The sequence below is a fragment of the Staurois parvus genome, unplaced genomic scaffold (genome assembly GCF_062004578.1).
Source record: "Staurois parvus isolate SC_StPar_1 unplaced genomic scaffold, SC_StPar_1.0 ptg001282l, whole genome shotgun sequence".
Lineage (NCBI taxonomy): Eukaryota > Metazoa > Chordata > Amphibia > Anura > Ranidae > Staurois > Staurois parvus.
The window spans coordinates 91,660-117,130 of NW_028319078.1; the positions used below are offsets into that span (position 1 = coordinate 91,660).

General features: G+C 46.3%; 1 protein-coding gene across 6 annotated transcripts in view; it reads left to right on the forward strand.

Moving 5' to 3' along the window:
• Positions 1 to 25,471, forward strand: part of LOC149437630 (asparaginyl-tRNA synthetase-like) — a 179,984-nt gene that overhangs the window by 43,146 nt on the left and 111,367 nt on the right. For all 6 annotated transcript variants that reach the window (XM_089660820.1, XM_089660822.1, XM_089660817.1 and 3 more), the window contains 4 exons: positions 1,603 to 1,799; positions 7,324 to 7,433; positions 18,916 to 19,036; positions 21,951 to 22,091. In XM_089660820.1, the coding sequence (XP_089516946.1) occupies positions 1,662 to 1,799; positions 7,324 to 7,433; positions 18,916 to 19,036; positions 21,951 to 22,091 (510 nt within the window). In that variant the 5' untranslated portion in view covers positions 1,603 to 1,661. The remainder of the gene's footprint in view (positions 1 to 1,602; positions 1,800 to 7,323; positions 7,434 to 18,915; positions 19,037 to 21,950; positions 22,092 to 25,471) is intronic.

Genomic DNA, 25,471 nt, shown 5'->3' on the forward strand with positions numbered 1-25,471 from the left:
CCAGAACTGCATCTTATTAGAGCCCTTTCCCTACACACCCTCAGATCTACGTCTCCCCAGAGCCCTTTACCTACACACCCTCGGATCTACATCTTCCAAAAGCCCTTTCCCTACACACCCTCGGATCTACGTCTCCCAAGAGCCCTTTCCCTACACACCCTAAGATCTATGTCTCCCAAGAGCCCTTTCCCTACACAGCCTCAGACCTACGTTTCCCAAGAGCCCTTTCCCTACACACCCTGAATCTACATTTCCCAAGAGCCCTCTCCCTACACACCCTCAGATCTACGTCTCCCAAGAGCCCTCTCCCTACACACCCTCAGATCTACGTCTCCCAAGAACCCTTTCCCTACACACCCTCGGATCTACGTCTCCCAAGAGCCCTTTCCCTACACAGCCTCAGATCTACGTTTCCCAAGAGCCCTTTCCCTACACACCCTCGAATCTACGTCTCCCAGGAGCCCTTTCCCTACACACCCTCGGATCTACGTCTCCCAAGAGCCCTTTCCCTACACACCCTCGGATCTACGTCTCCCAAGAGCCCTTTCCCTACACACCTTCGGATCTACGTCTGCCAAGAGCCCTTTCCCTACACACCCTCGGATCTACGTCTCCCAAGAGCCCTTTGCCTACACACCCTCGGATCTACGTCTCCCGAGAGCCCTTTGCCTACACACCCTCGGATCTACGTCTCCCGAGAGCCCTTTGCCTACACACCCTCGGATATACGTCTCCCAAGAGCCCTTTCCCTACACACCCTCGGATCTACGTCTCCCAAGAGCCCTTTCGCTACACACCCTCGGATCTACGTCTCCCAAGAGCCCTTTTCCTACACACCCTCGGATCTACGTCTCCCAAAAGCCCTTTCCCTACACACCCTCGGATCTACGTCTCCCAAGAGCTCTTTCCCTCCACACACTCGGATCTACATCTCCCAAGAGCCCTTTGCCTCCACACACTCGGATCTACGTCTCCCAAGAGCCCTTTGCCTCCACACACTCGGATCTACGTCTCCCAAGAGCCCTTTCCCTCCACACCCTCGGATCTACATCTCCCAAGAGCTCTTTCCCTACACACCTCAGATCTACATCTCCCAAGATCCCTTTCCCTACACACACACCCTCAGATCTACCATCTCCCAAGTGCCCTTTCCCTACATACCCTCAGATCTATGTCTCCCAAGAGCCCTTTCCCTATGCACCCCTGATCTACATCCCTCAAGTACCCTTTGCTTACCCAACCCCAGAACTACAAGTCCCAAGAGCCCTTCCCCGCACACCCCCAGATCTACATCTCCCAAGAGTATGGGCAGGATTTTGTGATTCACAGCAGCAGAATTGTTTTTCCTGGAAAGAAATGACTGTGTGTATATGAAGAGGGACAGAGAGGGGAGCTGGGTGAGGAGTCGTCCTGCAGCTCAGCAGGCAGGGCGGATGGTCGGGATTTTAGCGAAGCAGAGTTGTCAGCCCAGACAGAAAGAAAAGCATTCTCTGGATTTCAGGCAGATCAGCAGTTATTATCTATCCTGGCACTATTATGGAGAGGAAACAGACGTGTGCCTGGATCACAAAGATGTTTTACCGATGTCATTCTGCATTTCAGGAGTTGGGTCTCTTACACTCGCTGTGCTTCATCATCATCAGTGGTGATCTGCAGGAACCATGTTCGCAGCAGGGAAGGTTGTCACCAGGCTGGTGTCACGCTGTCCTTGGCACCGTTGTCACCGAAGCGGGAGCAGGTTATGTGTGCGCGACGCACTCACCAGTCATGGTGGAAACATAAAGAAAGTGAAAATTCAGGTAGGTGAGAACTCTGTACTAATGGATCCGCTCCTAAAGAGCTGAAGGTCAACATGGCAAAGATCTTTCCTCACATTTCTGTACCGTCCTCTGAGGTTTCATCGCAGTCACATGACCACCACGTCCCCCTCTTTCACACCAGCACCGTGGAATAGAGCTCAGCAACTTCCGGTCCTAGAAGCTGTCACCTTGACTTGGGCTTGCACACTTGTACCGGCTCCTTTCCTGGACTGAAATCGCTCTGATTTCACTGCACACTGTGAGCTTCCCACCGTGTGCATTAGAAGCTGCAGCAAGTCCGAAAGAGTCCTCCTAGCTAGAGGATGTCCAGCGTCATCCAGCACTTTCCTCCCCAGCCTGACTGTCCCTGTCCCGCCTCTTTCATTCATTGGATTTCATTCCTTTTAATCATGGAGGCTCATGATGTTACATGGGTCTTACCTAGGGCAGGGCTTGACAATATTGCCTTGAATCTAGGAGCCAGCTAAAAATGTTAGGAGCCAATTTTTTTTTTTTTAGTGTAGCGTGGGTTGTCAGCTCCCGGGGCAAGGCAACATTTGGATGACAAGCTTCCCGTGATGGGATTGGCCACGCGACAATCGCAGCAAAACTGCACCACGGTTTAGGTGCCATTGACAATAATGGCACCTGAACCTGTGTTTTGTGATCACACTGATTCTGCCATGATCCCAATAGCCCACGTGTGAATGGAGCCGTCCTGGTTCACACATATGCCTTTCTGGATGCGTTTTCAAACAGATTCATATGCCAGGCGAGATATTATGTGTTCCTATTGAGGTGGTTCACACAGATGCAATCCTTAGCGAGTTTCTAGCGGTGCGTTCCAGATTCACAAGTGATAGGCTCCATTCACACTTGTGCGTCTTCAAACTTGTGCGATTTTCATTGCGACTTTACAGTGCGACTTTGGATGAGTGCAACTTTAGCTTTGACCAAGAATAATTGTTTCTGCTGTACAAAGTCGCACACAAGTCGCATGTACAACATTCAGGTGCGACTTTGGAGGGTTTACATGAAGTCTATGGCCCTCAAGTTGCATGAAAATCGGACCAAAGTAATGCAGGAACTACCTTGAAGTCACGCAGATCTGAATGGTACCCACTGGGAAACATGGGGGGGCGACTTGTGATGCGCCTTTGTACCCCAGAGTTGCATGACAAGTCGCATAAGTGTGAACGGAGCCTAAAGTGACATGCAAAGAGAAGTGTTCACATAAGATTGCTATTGACAGGAGTTTTTGCATTGGAGTCAATGGGTGGTGTTTTTACATTGAAGTCAATGGTAGGCGATTTTGCATTGAAGTCAGTGGGAGGTGTTATTGTATTGAAGTCAATGGGATGCAATTTTGTATTGAAGTCAATGAGAGGCAGTCATGGATAGAGAGCGACAAAATCACACCTGTGCTGAAATCTCACAGAAACCTGAATGACATGGAGATTTCAGTATACGTGTATACATATCTGTGAACCCAGACGCCAGGACGCAATTTCTTGTCGCCATGGTGACCTGGCGTCTGGGATTTGTCGAGCCCTGACCTAGGGTGGTCTGTATGCAAATAAAGTCTGCCTAGGAACGCCCACTCCTGCAGACTGACATCCACCCATCAAGTCATTTTGTTATTTTGCAAAACGCCTCTCAAGATCCAGCCCACTGCTTGCACCAGGACTGAGGACTCTTCAGAGGAGCCCTGAGACAGGGTGCTGTAATGTTTTCAGGAAGCTGCGTACAACACCCTGATCTGTTTGCATTGCATAGAGAAACACAAAGATCCAGCGATTAATCTGGGTATTTTTTCATCTTTATTTTAATTGCATGTTGACCGAGAAGGGGCAGGGAAGATGAACAATAACTGTTGTAAACCTCAGACATGAAATATGAACAAAGCATATCCCGCTATAGTGGGCACTTGTCTCAATTCAGAGCACTAAGTGTCATTTCTCTCTGCTGCTTTCTTCCTCTGCTACCTGCATGAGTCACATCTGACAAGTTTTCCTGACACAAAGAGATACAAAGGTGACAGGGATGGGAGCTCCAGCACACAGCCTGTGATTGACATCCTCAGCTCTGTTCCAGTGTGCTCTGTGAAGGGGTTGTGAGCCTTCCCTCCAAACAGCTCTCAGAGATCTCCTCACTGAGCTCTGCAGTATGTAATTTTAGCTCTCCGCCCTTCTGTTTTCTGACAGCTCAGGCTAGTTTTATAAATTCTGTAATTTGAAGGGATGTAGAGAAGAAATAGTGCAGATAAACAGGTACAACGTATGTAGGAGGGGGATTTGTATCACCTGAGGCCGGGCACTTCATTGGGTATATGTAGGTTTTACTATCACTTTAACCACTATCTGACACACACACACACACTATCCACGCCACCATTCGCTGCCTCAGCTGTCAATCGTCAGGTCCCAGCTGATGATTACTCGCCAGCGTCCAGTGATTGCTGAGCATCTCCGACTTTGGGGGGGGGAACAACTGTTTGTACACAAAACAGTTCTCCTTCCTGTCAGCTCCTGCACACTGCTTTGCATGGCTTACAGTGAAGCACGGACACAGTAAACAGCACACAGTTAACCCTTTGATCACCCCTCATGTTAACACCTGCCTGCCCAGTGCCATTATTACTGTGTCAGTGTTTTTTTTCCCCCCTAAGCACTGATCACTGTATTGGTGTCACTGGGGATGTCAGTGACACCAAGTCAGTTCCCCCCTCAATGTCAGAATGCCTGCCGCAGTCCTGCTATAAATCGCTGATCGCTGCCATTACTAGCAAAAAAAAAAAAATCCCAGTATATATACCTCCATTTGTAAACGCTATAGCTTTCACATGGCCTAAATTTATGAAAAAATTTAGATTTTTTTTTTTTTTGTAAATTCTTTTACTGGACACGTTTAATAGCAAAAAAAAATCAAAAATATTGTTTTTTTTTCAGTCTTCTCTTTTTTTTTTTTAGCATAAAAAATACACAGGCTATCAATACCACCGAAAGAAAGCTTAATTCATAGGAAAAAAAGGACGTAAATTTCATTTGGGTGCGTTGTTGCATAACCGCGCAATTGTCAGTTAAAGTAATGGAGCGCTGTAACGCAAAAAATGGCCTGATCAGGAAGGAGGGTAAATCCTCAGGATTGTAAGTGGTTAGGGCCTCTCACACAGGGCCTCTCTTACCGTATGCCCCTGCAAGGCCGTCTTTACCCTCAGGTGTTGTGTGCATCCCCGTACAGGCTGTCCCATTGATGTCCTTTGGGACACAGCTGCTGTGTCCCAATGTGACATCCGTGTCGGTGCATGTCCCCAGATATAGACAGTGTAAGTTCAGTGACACGCACCCTCATCTACATGGATGTCATGTAAAGACACAGCAACTAAGTCCATGCAGCCACTATGTGCCAATGGACATGAATTGGACTGCCTGCACGAGGAAACCTGGACCACCACCAATTTATTTATTTATTCCAGGTACTTACATAGTGCCATCAATTTACGCAGCGCTTTACATATATATTGTACATTCACATCAGTCCCTAACCCTCAAGGGGCGTACAATCTAAGGTCCTTAACTCACATTCATACATACACATACTAGGGCCAATTTAGACAGGAGCCAATTAACCTACCAGTATATCTTTGGAGTGTGGGAGGAAACCGGAGTACCCGGAGGAAACCCACACAGGGAGAACATGCAAACTCCAGGCAGGTGGTGCCGTGGTTGGGATTCGAACCCATGACTTTAGTACTGCCAGGTGGATGTGCTAAACATGGCCCTGCATGAGCGTATGGTTTAGTACACCTCTTATGAATGAGGCCTAAATGTCTTTCCTCGATATGGACTGTGATCTCTCTGGTCAGGGATTGCTGTGAATGGCTCAGCATTGTCTGTAATGCTCTGCAGAATATATCAGCACAGTATGAATGACTAAAATAAATGAACTCTGTCTCATAGATAAGCATTTTGCATAGGACTGCCAAACCTTCAACATAGAACTTGCTTAGAACTTACAGGAGCTTAGTGGGATAAAACATTTTTTTTGTTTTTATCCTCGTAATTTTTTATCTTTAAAGTGTTTCCAAAGGCTCCAGGTGTTTTACCTTTATGCATTCTATGCTTGAAGGTAAAAAGACCTTCTGTGTGCAGCAGCTCCCCCAGCCTCCTCAATACTTGCCTGAGCCTCATCGCGATCCAGCGAAGTGAATGACAGCCTCGGCTGTCCCGGGTCTCTGCCTCCTCATTTGGCTGAGACAGCAAGCGGCAGCCATTGGTTCTCGCTACTGTCAATCACAGCCAGTCAGCCAGTGAGAAGAGAGAGGGCGTGGGGGTAAGCCACTGCTCCGTGTGTGAATGGACACACGGAGAAGCGGGTGCACCCATAGCAAGCTGCTTGCTGTGGGGGCACCCGACAGACAGGAGGAGCCAGGAGAGCCTGCGGGGGACCCGAGAAGAGGAGGATCCAGGCTGCTCTGTGCCAAACCACTGCACACAGCAGGTACGTATAGACATGTATATTATTTTACAAAAAAAAATCACTTTAAAGCAGAACTATAGGCAAAACTTTTTTTTTTCTTACGTTTTGGATAGAATAAGGGAAGGTTACAACTCCTGTCAGGTTTTCTTTTTTTACATGCCATCTGTGTCCCATCAGGGAAAATTACCTTCACTTCCTGTCCCATAGCCACTACAGGAAGTGAGGAAATCCCTGCAAATCCAATGGGGTCACCAAAGCTAGTGGAATGTTTCCCCTCTATTACTGTTCTGGGTACAACCTGTTCTTTGTGATAAATAGGGTGAATCTCCCTAATAGTGGAACATACACACATAACCTGACGGGGGTTCTAATTCCTCCCCATGGTATCCAAAACTAAAAATAAAGTTTTGCTGTTAGTTATACTTTGACAGGAACTTTATAACAAGTAATATACAGTATATCTGTTGTGTGGCTTTTGATGAAAAGGTGTATTGGGTAAACTTTGTGTCTATCCCTCAAGAGTTGGTTCTGGCCAGCTCAGTGGATTGCTTTAAAAAAGTCCCGGATTCTTTCTTGGATACACAGAATATAACTGGATAGAACATTTATAGGTAAATTTGATCCAGGGAATATCCGATTGCCTCTCGGGGGATCGGGAAGGATTTTTTCCCCTACAGGAGCAAATTGGATCATTCTTTGCTGGTTTTTTTTTGCCTTCCTCTGGATCAACTGTGGGTGTAGGATTATAAATTATTTTTTTTTAATGGTTGAACTGGATGGACTTTTGTCTTTTTTCAGCCAGACTAACTATGTAACTCACACTACATCATGCTAGTTGGCTGTATTTCTTGTATAGAAACAAATGGAGTCTTCATGCCCAGTATGAAGGAGAGATAAATCCGATGTATTACATAGAAAGTCTCATCTGGGGGAATCAAACAGCTCGGCATTATGTATGACCAAAGCTGTGCAAAGCCTTCGGTGTAGTTGGGTTGTTACATCATTGTAGAATATGTGGGCTCACTAACCTCCTCTCCTTCCGCAGGGTTGGGTGCGCTCAGTCCGAGCCCACAAAGAAGTTTTGTTCCTTCATATCAATGACGGATCTTCTCTGCAAAACCTCCAGATTGTGGCTGAGCCCAGCCTCCAGCACAGGTACCGGTGTCTGTTTTAGAGCAGAATAGTCAGCAATGAAAAGTGTAGGAATATCACACATGTGTATGTAATAGCCACTTGCCTACCGGGCACTTTTACCCCTTTCCTGCCCAGGCCAATTTTCAGCTTTCAGCACTTTGTCTCGCTTTGAATGAAAATTGCGCTGTCATGCAACACTGTACCCTTTAAAAATAATTATAATTTGTTCACACAAATAGGGCTTTCTTTTTATGGTATTTAATCAGCACTGAGTTTAAAAAAAAAAATTGGAAAAAAAACGCGTTCTTCTTCGTCTCTGTTTTTAAAATTTTTGCAAATAAATAAGCTTTCTTCATAAATTTCAGTCAAAATGTATTCTGCTACATTTCTTTGGTGAAAATACCCCAGATCAGTGTTTATAATTTAGTCTGTAGGAAAGCTAGAGTCCAAAAATCATGGTATATATATCTGACAATCGATCAATGCTGATATACTGACGGCCAATCTCATTTCTTGAGGCCTGAAAATGCCAGGATAGTACAAATACCCCCTATATGACCATTTTTTTGGAAAATAGACAGTCCAGGGTATTTGGTAAGAGGCATGAAGCTGTAATTTTGTAATTTTTTGTCCCAATTTTTGGAAAATTAAGAAATTGAAAAAATAATTTTTTTCTTTTTTTTTTTTATATGTTGTCATCAGTCCAGTACAGCATTTATCATATAACTGGTGTGGCAGTGATCAGGGACACTGACTGGTGACCAGTATGTGGAAATAAAAAATATTTAATTTATTCTTTTTTCTATTACTATTTTTTTCTATTTACAATTTTTTTTTTCAACACACTGTGACCAGAGTAATACAATGTTAACAATGTGCATAGTTGTTTTTTTTTTTTACGCATTATGATTGCTAATACCAATGTTTTTCATTGACATTAGCAACCATTTTTACTGAATGAAACTGATTGATTTAGTCTTTTGTTGTGATTAGCTGTGATTGGGTAAAGCTCAACATATGGTACAGATGGGCCTGTCTGTACCATGTGACTGTTGTGACCAGTCACAGCTGACAACACAATTGTATACAATGGATGGCATGAAGCCATCCATTGTATACAATTGTCATGTGATCTGTTGTGGTTAGTCACAGCGGTGACAGGACACTGACAGCGGGCCGATGTAGTGATCTGTCCTCTACTGTGTCCCGAGGGCACAGCCGGTGACAGATCACGCTGCTGCACGGCTGCTTGAGCGGCACCTTCTGACAGGACGTCATATGACGTCCACCCAGAAGGAGGAGCGTCGCGCCCGGCCGTCAATCTGCTATAGGCAGAATGGAAGGTGTTAAGATATTCTTCTATCAAAGTTGCAATAGTGGGAATTTATCAAAACTGGAGCAGCTGTGCATGGCAACTGTTAGGGATCCAGGTATGACCAGAAATGTGTGGACTGACACAGGGAAGTAGCAGGCTTCAGGAACACAGGCGTAGTCAGGGCTGGAGAGGTGGAATGGTCAGGCAGGCTGCTAGGTACTGTCAGGCACCGCGCGGCGGGATCTCTAGTACCCACAGAACGGGATTCCCCAGGGTGCGGAGTCTAAGCCCCAGTCTGCCTTTTCACCAGAGCCCCTGATGGTGGGGATGGACTTGGCGCAGGACTGAGACCAGGTCGCGGCCCCTGAGTGCACCCAACTGTGGTAGAGGGGTCCGCCGAGGGTATGTACCGTGGGAAAGCCTGACGTGAAGAGGCTGGCAGACCTAGTAACAGGGACAGATCCGTGCAGGATGGATGGTCTGGGTAGCGTCAGGCAGGCCAGGTCAGCAACGTGCGGGCAGTGAGGTATCGGAGGAGCAGGCAGAGAATAGTCAGGGTCACAAGCCGGGTTCAGTAACTCACGGGCAGCGCGGTACTGAGGATCAGGCAGAAGGATGGTCAGGCAAGCCAGGGATCAAGCAGGAGAAGTCAGCAGAGATCAGGATCAGGCAGGGTCGGCAACAAATCAGATAGTCAGCAGAACAGGAACACAGGATACCAGGTACAGGGGCTCATGGGAAACAATACAATAAAGGCCCTGATCACAGGCCTGGTCCTGCTTAAATACACCTCCTGCAATCAGCTTCAGCTGATGGCTGACTGCAGGAGTGAGCTTCTGGTTGCTGAGAGCACCCGCTGGTCAGCCCTGGTACTGCAGCCCACACGGCAGGTGAGTCCCACCACCAGTGCTGAGTCCATTCCTGACAGCAACCAATCAACTTCTATTTATTTATTTTTTTTCCAAAAAAGCTCATGCCCTGATCCATACTAGAACGCAGTGCGGGAAACCCATGATCTGTGCACGTTTCCCACACCACATTAACAAAGCACGGCCAAAACATTATGGAATTTAAAAAAAAAGCACTGCCCTTTCAATCTGCTGCAGGTGTCCATGCATTGTTAACACCCCAAACGCAGTGCGTTTGCCTGCCCTGAATCGCCTGGTACAAAACTATCATTTGATCCAGATGCAGTGCATTACCAAAAGTAGTGCATGCGTTAAGTTGGTGCGATTTCAGCCCATTCAAAATTAATTAGCCCAGTTGGCACAGCACTGAATTTGCATGGTAATTGCACTGGAATGCAGTGCAATTCCTGTACGATTCCTTGGCAATTTATAGTGTTAGGCTAAAGTAAAACTATAGTAAAAACTTTTTTTTTTTACTTCCATTTTAGATAAAATAAGGGAGGGGTTATGGTTTTTCTTTGCTATCTGTATACCTTTGGGAAGGTTTCCCTTCACTACCTCTCCTACAGTCAAAACAGGAGGTGAGAGGAAATCGCTACAAAGTAAAGGAATTAATTGGGGACTCCCAGGTCTCCAGAACTAGTGTCCCCATTGGAAGATTTCCCCTCTATTATTTTTATGGGGAAAACCCAAAATGTGTGGGTTTTATTCTACTTTCAATGATAATGGTACACAGGATGAACAGAGAGGGTGAATCTCCCTAATGGGGGCTATAAAGACCTGACAGGTGTTCTAATCCACCAACTTTTTAAGGGCAGCACTCAATCCCAGAAAAAAATGAATTAATTATTTATAATTCACTACTTTTTTGGGGGGGATTTAGTGCTGCCTTTGAGAAGTTGGTTTAAATGTATGTTGTTTACCGGAACATATGGCAAGCGGCTCTGTCCCTTGAAGGTTTCCTGAGAATAGTCTCCTTTTCTATAATTTTTTCAGTTTTGTGTTCTAATCCAACTCCATCCTTTTAGTTATTCTTTAAAGCAGCAGTTAAGAAAAAAAAAAAAAAAGGTCCCCCAAGTTAATGTCATAACATAATGTGTACAGTGGATATAAAAAGTCTACACACCCCTGTGATATAAAAAAAAATGAGACAAAGATAAATCATTTCAGAACTTTTTCCACCTTTAATGTGACCTATAAACTGTACAACTCAATTGAAAAACAAACTGTGATCTTTTGGGGGGAAAGTAAACATAAAATGATGTGGTTGCATAAGTGTGCACACCCTCTTATAACTGGGGATGTAGCTTTGTTCAGAATTAAGCAATCACATTAAAAATTATGTTAAATAGGAGTCAGTACACACCTGCCATCATTTATAGTGCCTCTGATTAACCCCAAATAAAGTTCAGCTGTTCTAGTAGGTCTTTCCTGACATTTGCTTAGTCGCATCCTACAGCAAAAGCCATGGTCCGCAGAGAGCTTCTAAAGCATCAGAGGGATCTCACTGTTAAAAGGTATCAGTCAGGAGAAGGGTACAAAAGAATTTCCAAGGCATTAGATATACCATGGAACACAGTGAAGACAGTCATCATCGAGTGGAGAAAATATGGCGCAACAGTGACATTACCAAGAACTGGATGTCCCTCCAAAATTGATGAAAAGACGAGAAGAAAACTGGTCTGGGGGGCTGCCAAGAGGCCTACAGCAACATTAAAGGAGCTGCAGGAATATCTGGCAAGTACTGGCTGTGTGGTCCATGTGACAACAATCTCTGTATTCTTCATATGTCTGGGCTATGGGGTAGAGTGGCAAGACGGAAGCCTTTTCTTCCGAAGAAAAACATCCAAGTCTGGCTAAATTTTGCAAATACACATCTGAAGTCTCCCAAAAGCATGTGGGAAAATGTGTTCTGGTCTGATGAAACCAAGGTTGAATTTTTTGGCCAAAATTCTAAAAGATGTTTGGCCCAAAAATAACACTGCACATCACCAAAAGAACACCATACCCACCGTGAAGCATGGTGGGGGCAGCATCATGCTTTGGGGCTGTTTTTCTTCAGCTGGAACTGAGGCCTTAGTCAAGGTAGAGGGAATTATTAACAGTTCCAAATACCAGTCAATATTGGCACAAAACCTTCAGGCTTTTGCTAGAAAGCTGAACATGAAGAGGAACTTCATCTTTCAGCATAACAACCACCCAAAGCATACATCCAAATCAACAAAGGAATGGCTTCAGCAGAAGAAGATGAAAGTTTTGGAATGGCCCAGCCGGAGCCCAGACCTGAATCCGATGGAAAATCTGTGGGATGATCTGAAGAGGGCTGTGCACAGGAGATGCCCTCGCAATCTGACAGATTTGGAGTGTTTTTGCAATGAAGAGCGGGCAAATATTGCCAAGTCAGGATGTGCCATGCTGATAGACTCATACCCAAAAAGACTGAGTGCTGGAATCACATCAAAAGGGGCTTCAACAAAGTATTAGTTTAAGGGTGTGCACACTTATGCAACCATAATATTTTAGTTTTTTACTTTTACTTTCCTCCACCTAAAATATTTCAGTTTGTTGTTCAACTGAGTTGTACAGTTTATAGGTCACATTAAAGGTGGAAAAAGTTCTGAAATGATTTATCTTTGTCTCATTTTGTTACATCACAGAAACCTGACATTTTAACAGGGGTGTGAAGACTTCTTATATCCACTGTATACTAGGACATTATGAGAGATTTACCTTTTAATTTAGTGTAAAGTGTTACTAAGCCCACAACAGTAAAATCAGTCTGTATACGCAGTAAATCATATACTATTTATACTCACTGTGGAACCTAAAGGGTTAATCCTCCGCACTGTGTAAAAAAAGATGTTTGATCCTATCTTCTATGATCCTCCCCTTCTACTGTTCCCAGAATAACTCCTGATAGAACAGAGGCTTGGAGGCAAGCTGCACTTGCTCAGTTTGGTGTGTATTACTAGAGCGTTTTTTTTTTTTTCTTGGGAAAGTGCATGCGATCAGCACAGGGACAATCAGCACTGTCCAGACTAAGGGTCAGGGGTCCTGCAGCCTCATAGGATGATCAAGAGAGAATGAAAATGCCTCCTACAAGCTTTAACCAGTGCTCTGCTGGACACTAGTAGAAGGCACAAGACTGCTATATACTGCTATATAAACTGCTAAAAGTTATTTAGCAGTTTCTATTTACTAAAATAATTGCATTTCCATGTTGTGTGTACTGTGGGAGACCAGATATAGTGAATGCAGGGTCTGGGGAGAGCGTATATATTGAATGCGGGGTCCAGGGAGATCAGATATAGTGAATGCGGGGTCCTGGGAGATCAGATATAGTGAATGCGGGGTCCTGGGAGACCAGGTATAGTGAATGCGGGGTCCTGGGAGACCAGATATAGTGAATGCGGGGTCTGGGGAGATCAGATATAGTGAATGCGGGGTCCGGGGAGATCAGATATAGTGAATGCGGGGTCCGGGGAGATCAGATATAGTGAATGCGGGGTCCGGGGAGATCAGATATAGTGAATGCGGGGTCCGGGGAGATCAGATATAGTGAATGCGGGGTCCTGGGAGATCAGATATAGTGAATGCGGGGTCCTGGGAGACCAGGTATAGTGAATGCGGGGTCCTGGGAGACCAGATATAGTGAATGCGGGGTCTGGGGAGATCAGATATAGTGAATGCGGGGTCCGGGGAGATCAGATATAGTGAATGCGGGGTCCGGGGAGATCAGATATAGTGAATGCGGGGTCCTGGGAGACCAGGTATAGTGAATGCGGGGTCCTGGGAGACCAGATATAGTGAATGCGGGGTCTGGGGAGATCAGATATAGTGAATGCGGGGTCCGGGGAGATCAGATATAGTGAATGCGGGGTCCGGGGAGATCAGATATAGTGAATGCGGGGTCCGGGGAGATCAGATATAGTGAATGCGGGGTCCGGGGAGATCAGATATAGTGAATGCGGGGTCCGGGGAGATCAGATATAGTGAATGCGGGGTCCGGGGAGATCAGATATAGTGAATGCGGGGTCCTGGGAGATCAGATATAGTGAATGCGGGATCCTGGGAGATCAGATATAGTGAATGCAGGGTCCGGGGAGACCAGATATAGTGAATGCGGGGTCCTGGGACATCAGATATAGTGAATGCAGGGTCCTGGGAGACCAGATATAGTGAATGCAGGGTCCTGGGAGACCAGATATAGCGAATGCAGGGTCAGTGGAGACCAGATATACTGAATGCGGGGTCCTGGGTTTAGTAACACTTTAAGCCCTTCAGCGGCACGCTGTCACATCTCTTGGCACTTCCATCTTCACCCGGTCTTCCTTCTGGCCTCATGAGCTCTGGCAGTGTTAATGGCCATGCCGCGATGACGTCACTCCCACCCATGTGCACAGGAGTTATGGTCGCTGCACAGTGCTCTGTATTGTCTGCACCCTCAGGGTGTCCTCAATTCAGATCGCAGTTGCAGATATAGCGAATGTCTCCTAAGTGGTGCACGTTTACGAAGTATTCATTATATCTACAGGTAATCTTTATTGTGACCTTACCTGTAGGAATACGTGTCCAAGTGGTGTTTACTACCGCTTTAAAGGCTATGCCCCAACTTTTAAATAAAATAAAGAAATGGACATTGTTGCAGGAAAAAAATGTGTTTTTATTTTTTTCACAGGAGCCTGCAGAACATGGGAAAAGTGTTCAGTAGATGGGAATCACAATGCCAGGCTCCTGCAGGCTCTTTCTCCAGCTCCCAGTGTGTACAGATGTACAGACTTTCAGTTACAGAGCTGGATGAAGTGTCAATGGACTACAAGTGCGTAGATCACCATACTTGGGTTCCAAGTCCGTCTGCCGCAGTGGAAGATGGGACTTGTAGTTCATTCATTCACAGATTTCTGCAGATTTCAACAGTGACAGCTACTGTGGGGAAGAGGAACCCCCGTACACTGTCATGGAGGTGGGGGGGATATGTTGATGGTAGGCCCATTTGTACCATGTTACATGTATAAAATGTAGTGTAGTGCAAAAGATAGTCAGCTTTTAAAGGATAAGCTCACCTTTTGCACAAAAATAATAAATGCACATTTTTTTTTGCAGGTAAAAAATGTGCATTTATTATTTTTGTCTGCAGGAGCCTATAAAGCTTTGCACCAGTGATCAGTATATCGCTGGTGCCATGCAGGTCTCCTGCAGATCTGTCAGTATATCTGTTTTACCATATGGGATGTACGGGCAAGCAGATATACTAACAGGAAGATTCAATGAACTACCACGGCGCTCCACAAGACTATCAGGATTTGCAGTTCATTCATTCATGGAGGACTGTGAATGAATGACGCTGCCGTGTGGGCGGAGCCTGGCACAGCCTCGCTGTTTTCAAATCTGACAGCTAGTATGGGTATCTCCCCCCCCATACTTCTGTCAGAGGAAGGGGGGGCAGCGGAATGTAGTTGCAGCATTGGAAACATGTTACCTGTTCCACCCTAAAAATGGGTGAAACATGTAACATGTTTCCAAAGGTGAACTTATCCTTTAAGTGAATAAGGTGCCTGATTGGTTGTCATGTACAGCTGTTGCAGATTCTAGCTGCTTCACTTTCGATACATTTCTATCATTGCATTTGTACAATGACGCTTGCAGACTGACATTTTGATGGCCAATTTGACAGCTGTTGCTGCTTTGTAATACATTTCTGGTAGTAGTGTCGGGGGAGAGCTGCAAGGCCTAAGAGATGCATCCTGAAAACTTTCTGTTTGTAAAAGAAGGGGGGGGGGGCGGTGCAGAGGGAGGAGAGGTCACTTGTTTGTCAGCACACTAATGCCGGCCATACATGGTTCGAATTCCGAAAGATTTTTCGTCCATAAATCGGAAACGTCGTTCGCTCGGTAATCCGATGGTGCCATCATTGATTTTGAAAATCGACCGACCAAGTTATAAAGTTCACCCCATATAACAGGCGACTTTCTGTTCCTTCCAGGTCACGGCTCATGCTCATATACTTTTCGGAAAAACGATCGTACGATTTGACCATCATTGAGTCGAAAATCAGTTGTTTTTCACAAATTTTCCAACATGCTCGATCACCGAAAAAGGGAGAAACCACGAAAATGGGCCGGTGCCATTGACCCACTAATAGAGCGAAAATCGGCCGATTATTCTTAGGTTTGGATTTACGGATGAAAAATCGGTCAAATTTCGACCCATGTATGGCCTGCCTAAAGCTTGCATCATGTGATAAGGTAGCATACTTTGCAAGCCAGACCCGGTTGTGCTTTGTGAACCCATATGGAAGAAAAATATATTTTAAATATATTTTAAAAATATTTTCCCCAAATATATTGCCATATATTTGCAATGCTACAACTTTGACCATATTCAAAATATATTTCAATAAATATATTTACCCTTTTGGGTGGAGCTCCGCTTTAATGTCAATAATGAGCATGTGTCAGGAATAGACTTGCCAATGGTGGTGGGACTCACCTGCCTTGTGGGCTGCAGTACCAGGGCTGGCCAGCGGGTGCTCTCAGCAACCAGAAGCTCACTCCTGCAGTCAGCCATCACCTGAGGCTGGTTGCAGGAGGTGTATTTAAGGAATGGCCAGACCTGCAGTCAGGGCCTTGGTGTATGTTTCCCATGAGCCCCTGTATCTGCATCCTGTCTGCTTCCTGCCTGATTCTGCTTGATCCTGACCCTGAATGAACTCCGCCTGTCCTGACCTTGGCTATTTCTGACCACTCTCCTGCTCCTTTGGTACCTCGTCTGCCTGATTGTTCCTTACCCGGCCCGTCTGACTACGCTCTGCCTACGCCTTTGTGTCTTGTCTGCCCGATGGTTCCTGACCCGGCCCGCCTGACCACTCCACCTCACCAGCCCTGACTGCTCTTATCTGTGTACATTCCGTTATCAGTTGGAGGTTTGGTTTATATTGTGCGTTATATTTGTGTATAACCCTTAATAAATTATATTGTTACACCATACTTGAGCCTGCGTTTCCCTGTGTCAGTTCACGCATCTCTGGTCTTACCAGGAGCCCTGACAGCATGGCCCTTCACTGTATAAACTTGCTGCCATTGAGTCACGGCCGCATTTGATCGCACTGAGAGCCAGTTCCCTCGCGCTATTCACTATTCTCCGCACTGTATACATGAAGGCAGCTGGATTTTTGGAATTCTGCTTTTCATTTGCACATGATGTTTTGTCAGTTGATCAATATTGCTAATAGGGTTGAGGTTTACTGTTCTTAATTATGTCCTAACTGCTGTATGGCTACATGTTAACTTTAAAGTAGGGATCCACCCCAGAGTCTGGAGCAGCACCTGGCGAGCCGCTGAGAGCTTGAGCCAGCCGCTCCCTCCCCCTGCACAGCCCAGCGCTCCAACGAGTAATTTATTGTGTTTGTGTGTCTGATACTGCCAGCAAGGGCTGTTAAAAAATCTGACAAGTTGGCTGTCAGATGAAAGCGATCCAGTGGCTCTGCAGCGGCCGGATCGCTTTCACACACCCCTGTATGTACCAATCGGTCCCCTATGTGATAAAAAAAAAAAAGTTTAATGAAAAATCGGTGTAAAAAAATTAACCACTTCCAGACCGGACACTTTTACCCCCTTCCTGACCAGGGCAATTTTCAGCTTTTAGCGCTATCACACTTTGAATGACAATTGCGCGGTCATGCAAAACTGTACCCAAATGAATTTTTTACCATTTTTTTGAGACAGATAAAGCTTTATTTTGGTTGTATTTATTCACCACTGGGATTTGTATTTTTTTTGCTATGTAAATGAAGAGTCCAAAAATTTTGAAAAAAAGTGTTTTTTTTTTATAAAATTTTGCAAATAAATAATATTTCATCATAAATCTTAGCCAAAATTTATTCCGTTATCTTTTTAGTAGAAAAAAAAATGATCCAAATTAGTTTATAACCAAAAATTATAATTTTTAAACTTTTTTTTTTACATTTTTATTTTATTTTTTTATATTATTTTTTTTTTTTTTTTTTTTTTTTTTTTTTTTTACATACTGTCACCCTAGCAGTACAGTGTCACCATGGTGACACTGTACTACTTGTTGGAGGTGATGAAGATTTTTTTTTTTTTTTTTACACTGATTGCTTTTACACCCATATAGGATGTAAAAGCAATCATTTCTCCTTCTCTGTGTCTGCATTCTTGCACTCATTAAGAAGTATTGAGTGAGCTGTGATTGGTCACAGCTTGTCACATGGTACAAGGCTTTTGTGAATAGCCTTGTACCATGTGACCTCTGTGATCATTCACAGATTTCACACGTAGTAAGCAATGATGTCACAAGGGACATCTTGCTTACTAGTTTGCATGTGATCACTGATTGGCCAATCGGTGATCACATGATCGGGACCTCGTACGGAGGTCCCATCCGACGATCGGTGTTTCACTGTGTCCGGAGGACACAACGGGCACCGGATCGCGGTGCTGAGCACTCCCAGGGAGCGCGCACAAGCAGGGTGCGGGGAGGCCATTTATAAACGGCCACCCGACCCTGCACTGCCACCGTCAGCCCTTTATATGCAACGGCCGGTCGGGAAGTGGTTAAAATCACACCCAAACACTTAAAGCTCCTTTGGCTGTACTTCTTCAGATCATAGGAGTGCAGTTCGTTCTGTATTCCTGTGACCCGTTTTCAGCTGACAACAGGCTGAACCCCGATGTCGGCTGATGTCACTCAGCCGGTCCGGGCTGGGGAAAGATCCCGACTTTAAAGCCGGGATCCACCCCAGAGTCTGGAGCCGCTGAGAGCTTGAGCCAGCCGCTCCATCCCCCTCCTCAGCTCAGCGCTCCTGTGAGTCATTTATTGTGCGTGCGCACCCTAAAGTTTGTGCATTTTTTACTTAAATTTTGCGTTCCAGAAAACATTGTGCTAATATTGAGTGACATAAAAAATGATTTTTGAAAAAAAAAAAAAATGCAAAAACGGCTCTGGCATCAAACAGGTTACAGGTTTATAGGATTATTGTATAAAGATTGTAAAGCTGTTCATTGTCTGGTGAGTAGTATCGGCACCAAGCAGAGTGTGGAGGTCAAGGCAGAAGATATTCGAGTGATTGGGTAGTGCAGAGTGAAAATATGTAATGTTTTGGGGGTTTATGAAATTATCAGGCCTAAAAAGATTTTTGAAAAAAAAAAAAGTGCAAAAACGGCTTTGGCATCAAACAGGTTACAGGTTTATAGGATTATTGTAGAAAGATTGTAAAGCTGTTCATTGTCTCTCTAATTTGCCTCCATTTGTTTCCTTTTAGCTCCATCAGTTTCGGCAGTGCGGTGGAAGTGTCGGGGGCTCTGGTGAGTAGTATCGGCACCAAGCAGAGTGTGGAGGTCAAGGCAGAAGATATTCGAGTGATTGGAGAATGTGACACCAAAGTAAGATGTTCTCTATAATTCCAGATTTTCTGGATGGAACCGCAATCTTCAGTTAATTCTAATAATGACCATACACATAGCAATTCCGATTCTTCAGTTTCCATTTTAGTCGATCACCTGATGCGCTGTTTTCAGTCAAGCACTGGCGCGGTCAGATTGAAGAATCCATGATGGTTATCAGATTGCTCTACAGGGTTTACAATTATGAAATGATGTCTGTTCAATCGCAATTATTCTTTCAGTTTCGTAAAGTGGATTCACCCTCAAGGGAGACTTCCCTCCCCTTCTGCTGCCTAGGTGAATGCCAAGCAAGGTCCTCCTTTTGCCTCCTGGGATATGTACTTCACATATCCCAGGAGGCATATCACTTCATTCAGAAAGGAGGAGGGGAACGGGCCTAGCGCTGCATCATCAGGAGGCGCTCAAACTGAACCAGGGAGAGACGGCGGGCCTTCCAATGACGTCGCACAAGACCATGGCATTGCAGGACAGAAAGGTGTCAGAATACAAAAGAATCTCGGCAGGACAACGCTGGATCCTCTGGGTGGGTGAGTATCAGGAATGGCCCACCTAAGCCATACGGTAAGCTGGGGAAGGGGGAGGGGAGAGGTGGCCAAAGATCCTCCTTAAATTTATTTAACCGTGATGATCAGATTCAATGGAAGGGTGCCTTCGTTTCTTCATTCGCTCTTGCTCCCTTTGGTGAAAGCCAGTTTAAAAGTTGGCAATACAATTGTCAATTTGATCCCACAATTAGAAAATAGAATGGATGTTCTTAAAACACAAATTCTACTAGTGTATGGCCAGCTGAAATGTCCTTTTAAGCTGTGTTTCTCAATCTTTTTTCAGGCACGGCACCCTTTTAAAAGTATACAACATATTGAGGCAGGTTTAAAAACAACAGTCCCACTAGATGAGAAAAAAAAAGTCCTGATTGTATAGAGGACAGGAAAGTGTAACATGCAGAGGTCAGGAAAGTGTAATGGACAGAGTGTGGGGGTCAGGACAATGTAACACACAGAGGGAAGGGTTATGGACAATGTAACACACAGAGGGCAGGGATCAGGGAGGAGTGTGTCTGGTAGTTGCTTTAAAATAGAGAGAGTTCATCAGTGTATCCAGCCCCAATGATGTCAGATTAGATGAAACACTTAGGGCAGAGTTGTATGCACTGATAGAGTGGCAGTGTCCTGGGTGAGTCAGAAGCGGAATGTCCCGTGTGCAGGGGTCTGGAAAGTAACATACAGAGTGCGAGGGCCAGGGTAATGCAGCACGCTGAGTGGGGGGGGGGGCAGGGTAATGCAGCACGCAACGTGCGGGGGGCCAGGGTAATGCAGCACGCAGCGTGCGTGGGGCCAGGGTAGTGCAGCACGCAGTGTGCGTGGGGCTAGGGTAGTGCAGCACGCAGTGTGCGGGGGGCCAGGGTAATGCAGCACGCAGCGTGCGGGGGGCCAGGGTAGTGCAGCACGCAGTGTGCGTGGGGCTAGGGTAGTGCAGCACGCAGTGTGCGGGGGGCCAGGGTATTGCAGCACGCAGCGTGCGGGGGGCCAGGGTAGTGCAGCACGCAGAGTTTGTGGGCCAGGGTAGTGCAGAGTGTGTGTGTGGGCCAGGGTAGTGCAGAGTGTGTGTGTGGGCCAGGGTAGTGCAGAGTGTGTGTGTGGGCCAGGGTAGTGCAGAGTGTGTGTGTGGGCCAGGGTAGTGCAGAGTGTGTGTGTGGGCCAGGGTAGTGCAGAGTGCTTGGGGGGGCCAGGGTAGTGCAGTGTGCGTGGGGGGGCCAGGCTAGTGCAGAGTGCGTGGGGGGCCAGGCTAGTGCAGAGTGCGTGGGGGGCCAGGCTAGTGCAGAGTGCGCGGGGGGCCAGGGGAGTGCAGAGGACACACACATCACTCTGCATCTGTGGAAGTTTAACGATCCTGAAAGCCAATCAAACGGCCAAGGCATGTAAACCCAGAAGGAAGACTGAGTGAAGATGGAAGCCATGTCAGCGGTGACGGCACGTGTCGCTGGAGGGCTTCATTTTAGGGTAATTCTGCCATAATGTGCTAGTAATGTGCACTGCATACTAGTGCGTTATGACATTCTCCTGCAGGGGCCAATTTTTTTTTGTTGTTTACTACCACTTTAAGGGTGGCTACATTGCCTTGCAGGGTCCTATAGAGACCTGCTGTAGCTATGCTTTCATAAGCGCTGTCTGGAGAGAACTACAGGATGATGAGAGGATGATTACGACATGACATGTGGAGCAGAGGAAGCAGGATGTTGCAGATTTAAAATAATGTGTTTCTGGACTTTTCTGGTAGTAACCATTGTCCCGTGCAACATTTATCCATATCTATGTTTCTGGAAAACGTGAAGGCTTTAGTGCCACTTTAAAAGTGCTTTATGTGTTTTAACAAAAAGACATATGCTTTCCCAGTACACTGGTGTGAATGTGACCTACGAGAACAGAATGCTTTGGTATACTTACTACTAGAACAGTGGTTCTCAACCTGTGGGTCGCGACCCCTTTGGGGGTCAAACGACCCTTTCACAGGGGTCGCCTAAGACCATCGGAAAACACATATTTCTGATGTGTAAAGAGCAGCTGCTGTGCTGAGAGCAGCTACTGTGTTGAGAGCAGCTACTGTGTTGAGAGCAGCTACTGTGTTGAGAGCAGCTACTGTGTAGAAAGCAGCTACCGTGTAGAAAGCAGCTACCGTGTAGAAAGCAGCTACCGTGTTGAAAGCAGCTACCGTGTTGAAAGCAGCTACCGTGTTGAAAGCCGTATTGAAGGTAAAACGACACATGAATTATAATTACTGGGTAAAGAATTTTATGGTTGGGGGTCACCATAACATGAGGAACTGTATTAAAGGGTCGCGGCATTAGGAAGGTTGAGAACCACTGTACTAGAAGATGTTTATTTTGTTTTTGCAGGATTTTCCATTTAAAATTAAACAGCACCACCCCCCAGAATATATTCGGCAGTTTCCTCACCTGCGCTGCAGGACCAACACGTTTGGATCCCTACTGAGAATTCGCAGTGAAGCCACAGCAGCCATCCATGAGTATTTCAAGGTAGCGTGTGTGTGTGTGTTTGTTTTTTAGCAGCTGCTTTTGTGAAGTGCATTGTGTGTAAGGGCTTGTGTACATAAGTGTTGACAAATCTTGATGTTTTGCATTTGAACACATGCTAGTGAGTAGTGCTGGGTTCAAATGCAAAGATGGGTCTAACTTTCTTCACCTTCCATTCACATATATCTCAATAGGACCTGCTGTGTTAGAAGAAACACAACCCCAAACCACAACCCTAGATGCAGGATTAAAGTAAAACTATGGCGTCCCATTAAAAAAATATTATGTGCTGCAGCTTCTTCTCCTTTTTCCAGTTGCAATGGGCATTCTTTCAGGACTGGGCTTTGCTAATGATGTGCAAACGCAACTCAGTCCTGAAGTACTTTGAGCCCAGCCTGCATGATGGTGCACCCCCCCCCCCCCAGCTGTCTGGGCTCACAGGAGATGGGCAGAATGACAGAGTGCTGTGTTCTGCCTTAAGAGGACAACCAGTTCTGGACTGAGGAGGAAGCCAGAGCATGGAGAGTGTAAGGCAGGCCATACATTATGCAATTTTTTTTTTCCTTCAACTGGGGTTGAAGGATAGAAAATTGCTCGATCTCCCCATCAGTCAGTGTTGATGGAGGAATCCTTCCCACAGCTCTATCATGTTCTGCCAGCAGGGAGCCTTCCCCACAGGCAGAATGCAGTGATCACTGCTGGTGGCTATAGCTGCTGGCATTGATCGGGCGGAAAAATCCCAACAGGCTGGTTGTACCAAAGTCGCTTGATGGATCAACTTCAGTACAACCAGCCTGCCCTGCCCATAGATGGATTGACTTTCAGCGGGTTCCTGCTTAACCAGACAAATTTCGATCTGTCTATAGCGGCAGCTGTTTGGGCTCACAGGAGATGGCAGAATGACAGAGTGCTGTGTTCTGCCTGGAGAGGACAACCAGCACTGGACTGAGGAGCAAGCCAGAACATGGAGAGTGTAAGGCAGGCCATACATTATGCAATTTTTTTTCCTTCAACCGGGGCTGAAGGACAGTAAATTGTTCGATCTCCCCATCAGTCAGTGTTGATGGAGGAATCCTTCCCACAGCTCTTTCATGTTCTGTCAGCAGGGAGCCTTCCCCACATGCAGAATACAATGATCACTGCTGGTGCCTATTGCTGCTGGTATTGATAAGGCGAAAAAATCCTGACAGGCTGGTTGTACTGAAGTCATTTGATGGATCAACTTCAGTACATCCAGCCTGCCCATAGACAGATTGACATTAAGCCGGTTCCTGCTGAACCAGACAAATTTTGATCTATGTCTTGCTTAAAGGGGAAGTTCCGCTGTAAGGACTGCTCCCCCGCTCCCCATTAAAGATTGGCACCTTTGGGGAGCGGGAACCCGAATTTGACAGGTACCCGCTCCCACTTCCGGTCCGATCACCTAGGCGATCGGAAGCGGAAGGTGTCCTCCCTCCCTCTAGTCTTTTGGGACACGTGACAGGTCCCAGAAGACTACAGGACCATTCATAAAGCGCAGCCCTACTCGCGCATGCGCAGTGGGTACCCGGCTGTGAAGCCGCAAGCTATTACAGCTGGGTGCCCACACTGAAGATGCCGGCCTCCTGGAATACAGGAGGGCCAGTGAAACGAGCTGCGGGGGTGAAGGAACAGCTATAACTCTTGTAAATTTTTTATGCCCAGCTCTGGGCCTTAACAAGCCACTTTGAGAATTGTTCAGGCTTTGCAATGTATTTTGAAGACTTTGCATTTGAATACGTGATAAAAACCCCAACCCAATACATGAGACTTATTACTTCTGCCACCAAAGCAGCTTTATAATTTGAAAGCACAGTGACCTGAGTATATACTAATATTTAGGGCCTGCAGGAGAGTGTAAAACTGGATACTAAATTGGGTTCACAAATGCCCTAGGGTCCCCTGTTTTCACTCAAATCTCACTAAGCAGCCCAAATCTCACCATTATCCATGTTACTTCTGATGTCCCGCTCTGGGTACTTTTGGAACTCCCAAATTGCGAGTCTATTCCTATTACAGCCTTGCTATGGCTTCCACAAAAAACACTCCCAGCCTCTGTTATGATCCGCCAGGTGGTGCCTCCGGCTGCCCACTTGTCAGACCTACCCAAAGCGTGGAGTCTAAGTCCCGGTCTGTGCTTTCGCCAGGGCCCCTGATGGTGGGGATGGACTTGTAACAGACCAGGACCAGGTCACGACCTCTGAGCAGGCCCACCAGTGGCAGAGGGAACCTCCGGGGATGTATAGGTACCGGGAGAGCCAGATGTGAGGAGGCCGGCAGGACCTAGCAGGATGGGTCACGAGCAGTGGTCCCGTGGGGTAAGCGAGGTACAGAATCGGCAGGCAGAGAGGAGTCAGGTCACACGCAGGGTCAGCAGGATAAGTCAGTCCGCAGATAGGTCAAACAAGCCGGGAGTCAGGAGGGGAGAAGGCAGAGTAGTCAGGGCAATCCGGGTCAAACACAGGAGAAGGCAGCGTAGTCAGGACAATCCGGGTCAAACACAGGAGAAGGCAGCGTAGTCAGGACAATCAGGGTCAATATTACAGGTTCAGGAACTCAGGATCACAGATAGACCTTGCGGCAATCTGTGACAGTGCAGGGCATCTTTAAATATTGCGCCCTGCACTGTCATTGGCCACACGAGGCGCGCCCGCGGCTCCTAATGCGCATACGCGGCGTCCTGTCAGCCGTGGTCCGCCGGGACCTGGTGCTTGTGTCCCGGCGTGAGCCGCCGCTAGTGCGCGTGCGCCGGGGGAGGCGCCGCGGCGGTCCCTGACAGCCTCCCTGAGCCCTTTAATGTCCCAAAGCTTGAAATTTGGGACTCAGTTTGGTACCTGGGCAACCTCCTGTCCCCTTTCCAACCTTTGTTACCAGTCCTAAATAACCCACTCCTCCCGCTGGGACTGGAACAACCAAGAACAATTACATGATGAGTGATGCATGGTTTTACACATGTACATCATTTTCTGTCCGCCTGCACCTTCCCTTCTTGGGCCTACCTACAAGAACTTCATGAAGCACCCTCTTAGGAGTTCTGTCGATACCTTCAAATTTGACACTGGATAATGATATTATATCGAACCTCAGCGTTTCCTTTTAGGAAAACAACCTTTGAACACATACACTATGGTGCCAAAAGTATTGAGACACCCCTCCAAATCATTGGATTCAGGTGTTCCAATCAACTCCATGGCCACAGGTGTTTAAAATTAAGCCCCTAGGCATGCAGACTGCTTCTACAAACATTTGAGAAAGAATGGGTCGCTCTCAGGAGCTCAGTGACTCCAAGCGTGGTCCCATGATAGGTTGTCACCTGTGCAATAAGTCCATCCATGACATTTCCTGGCTACTAAATATTCCACGAT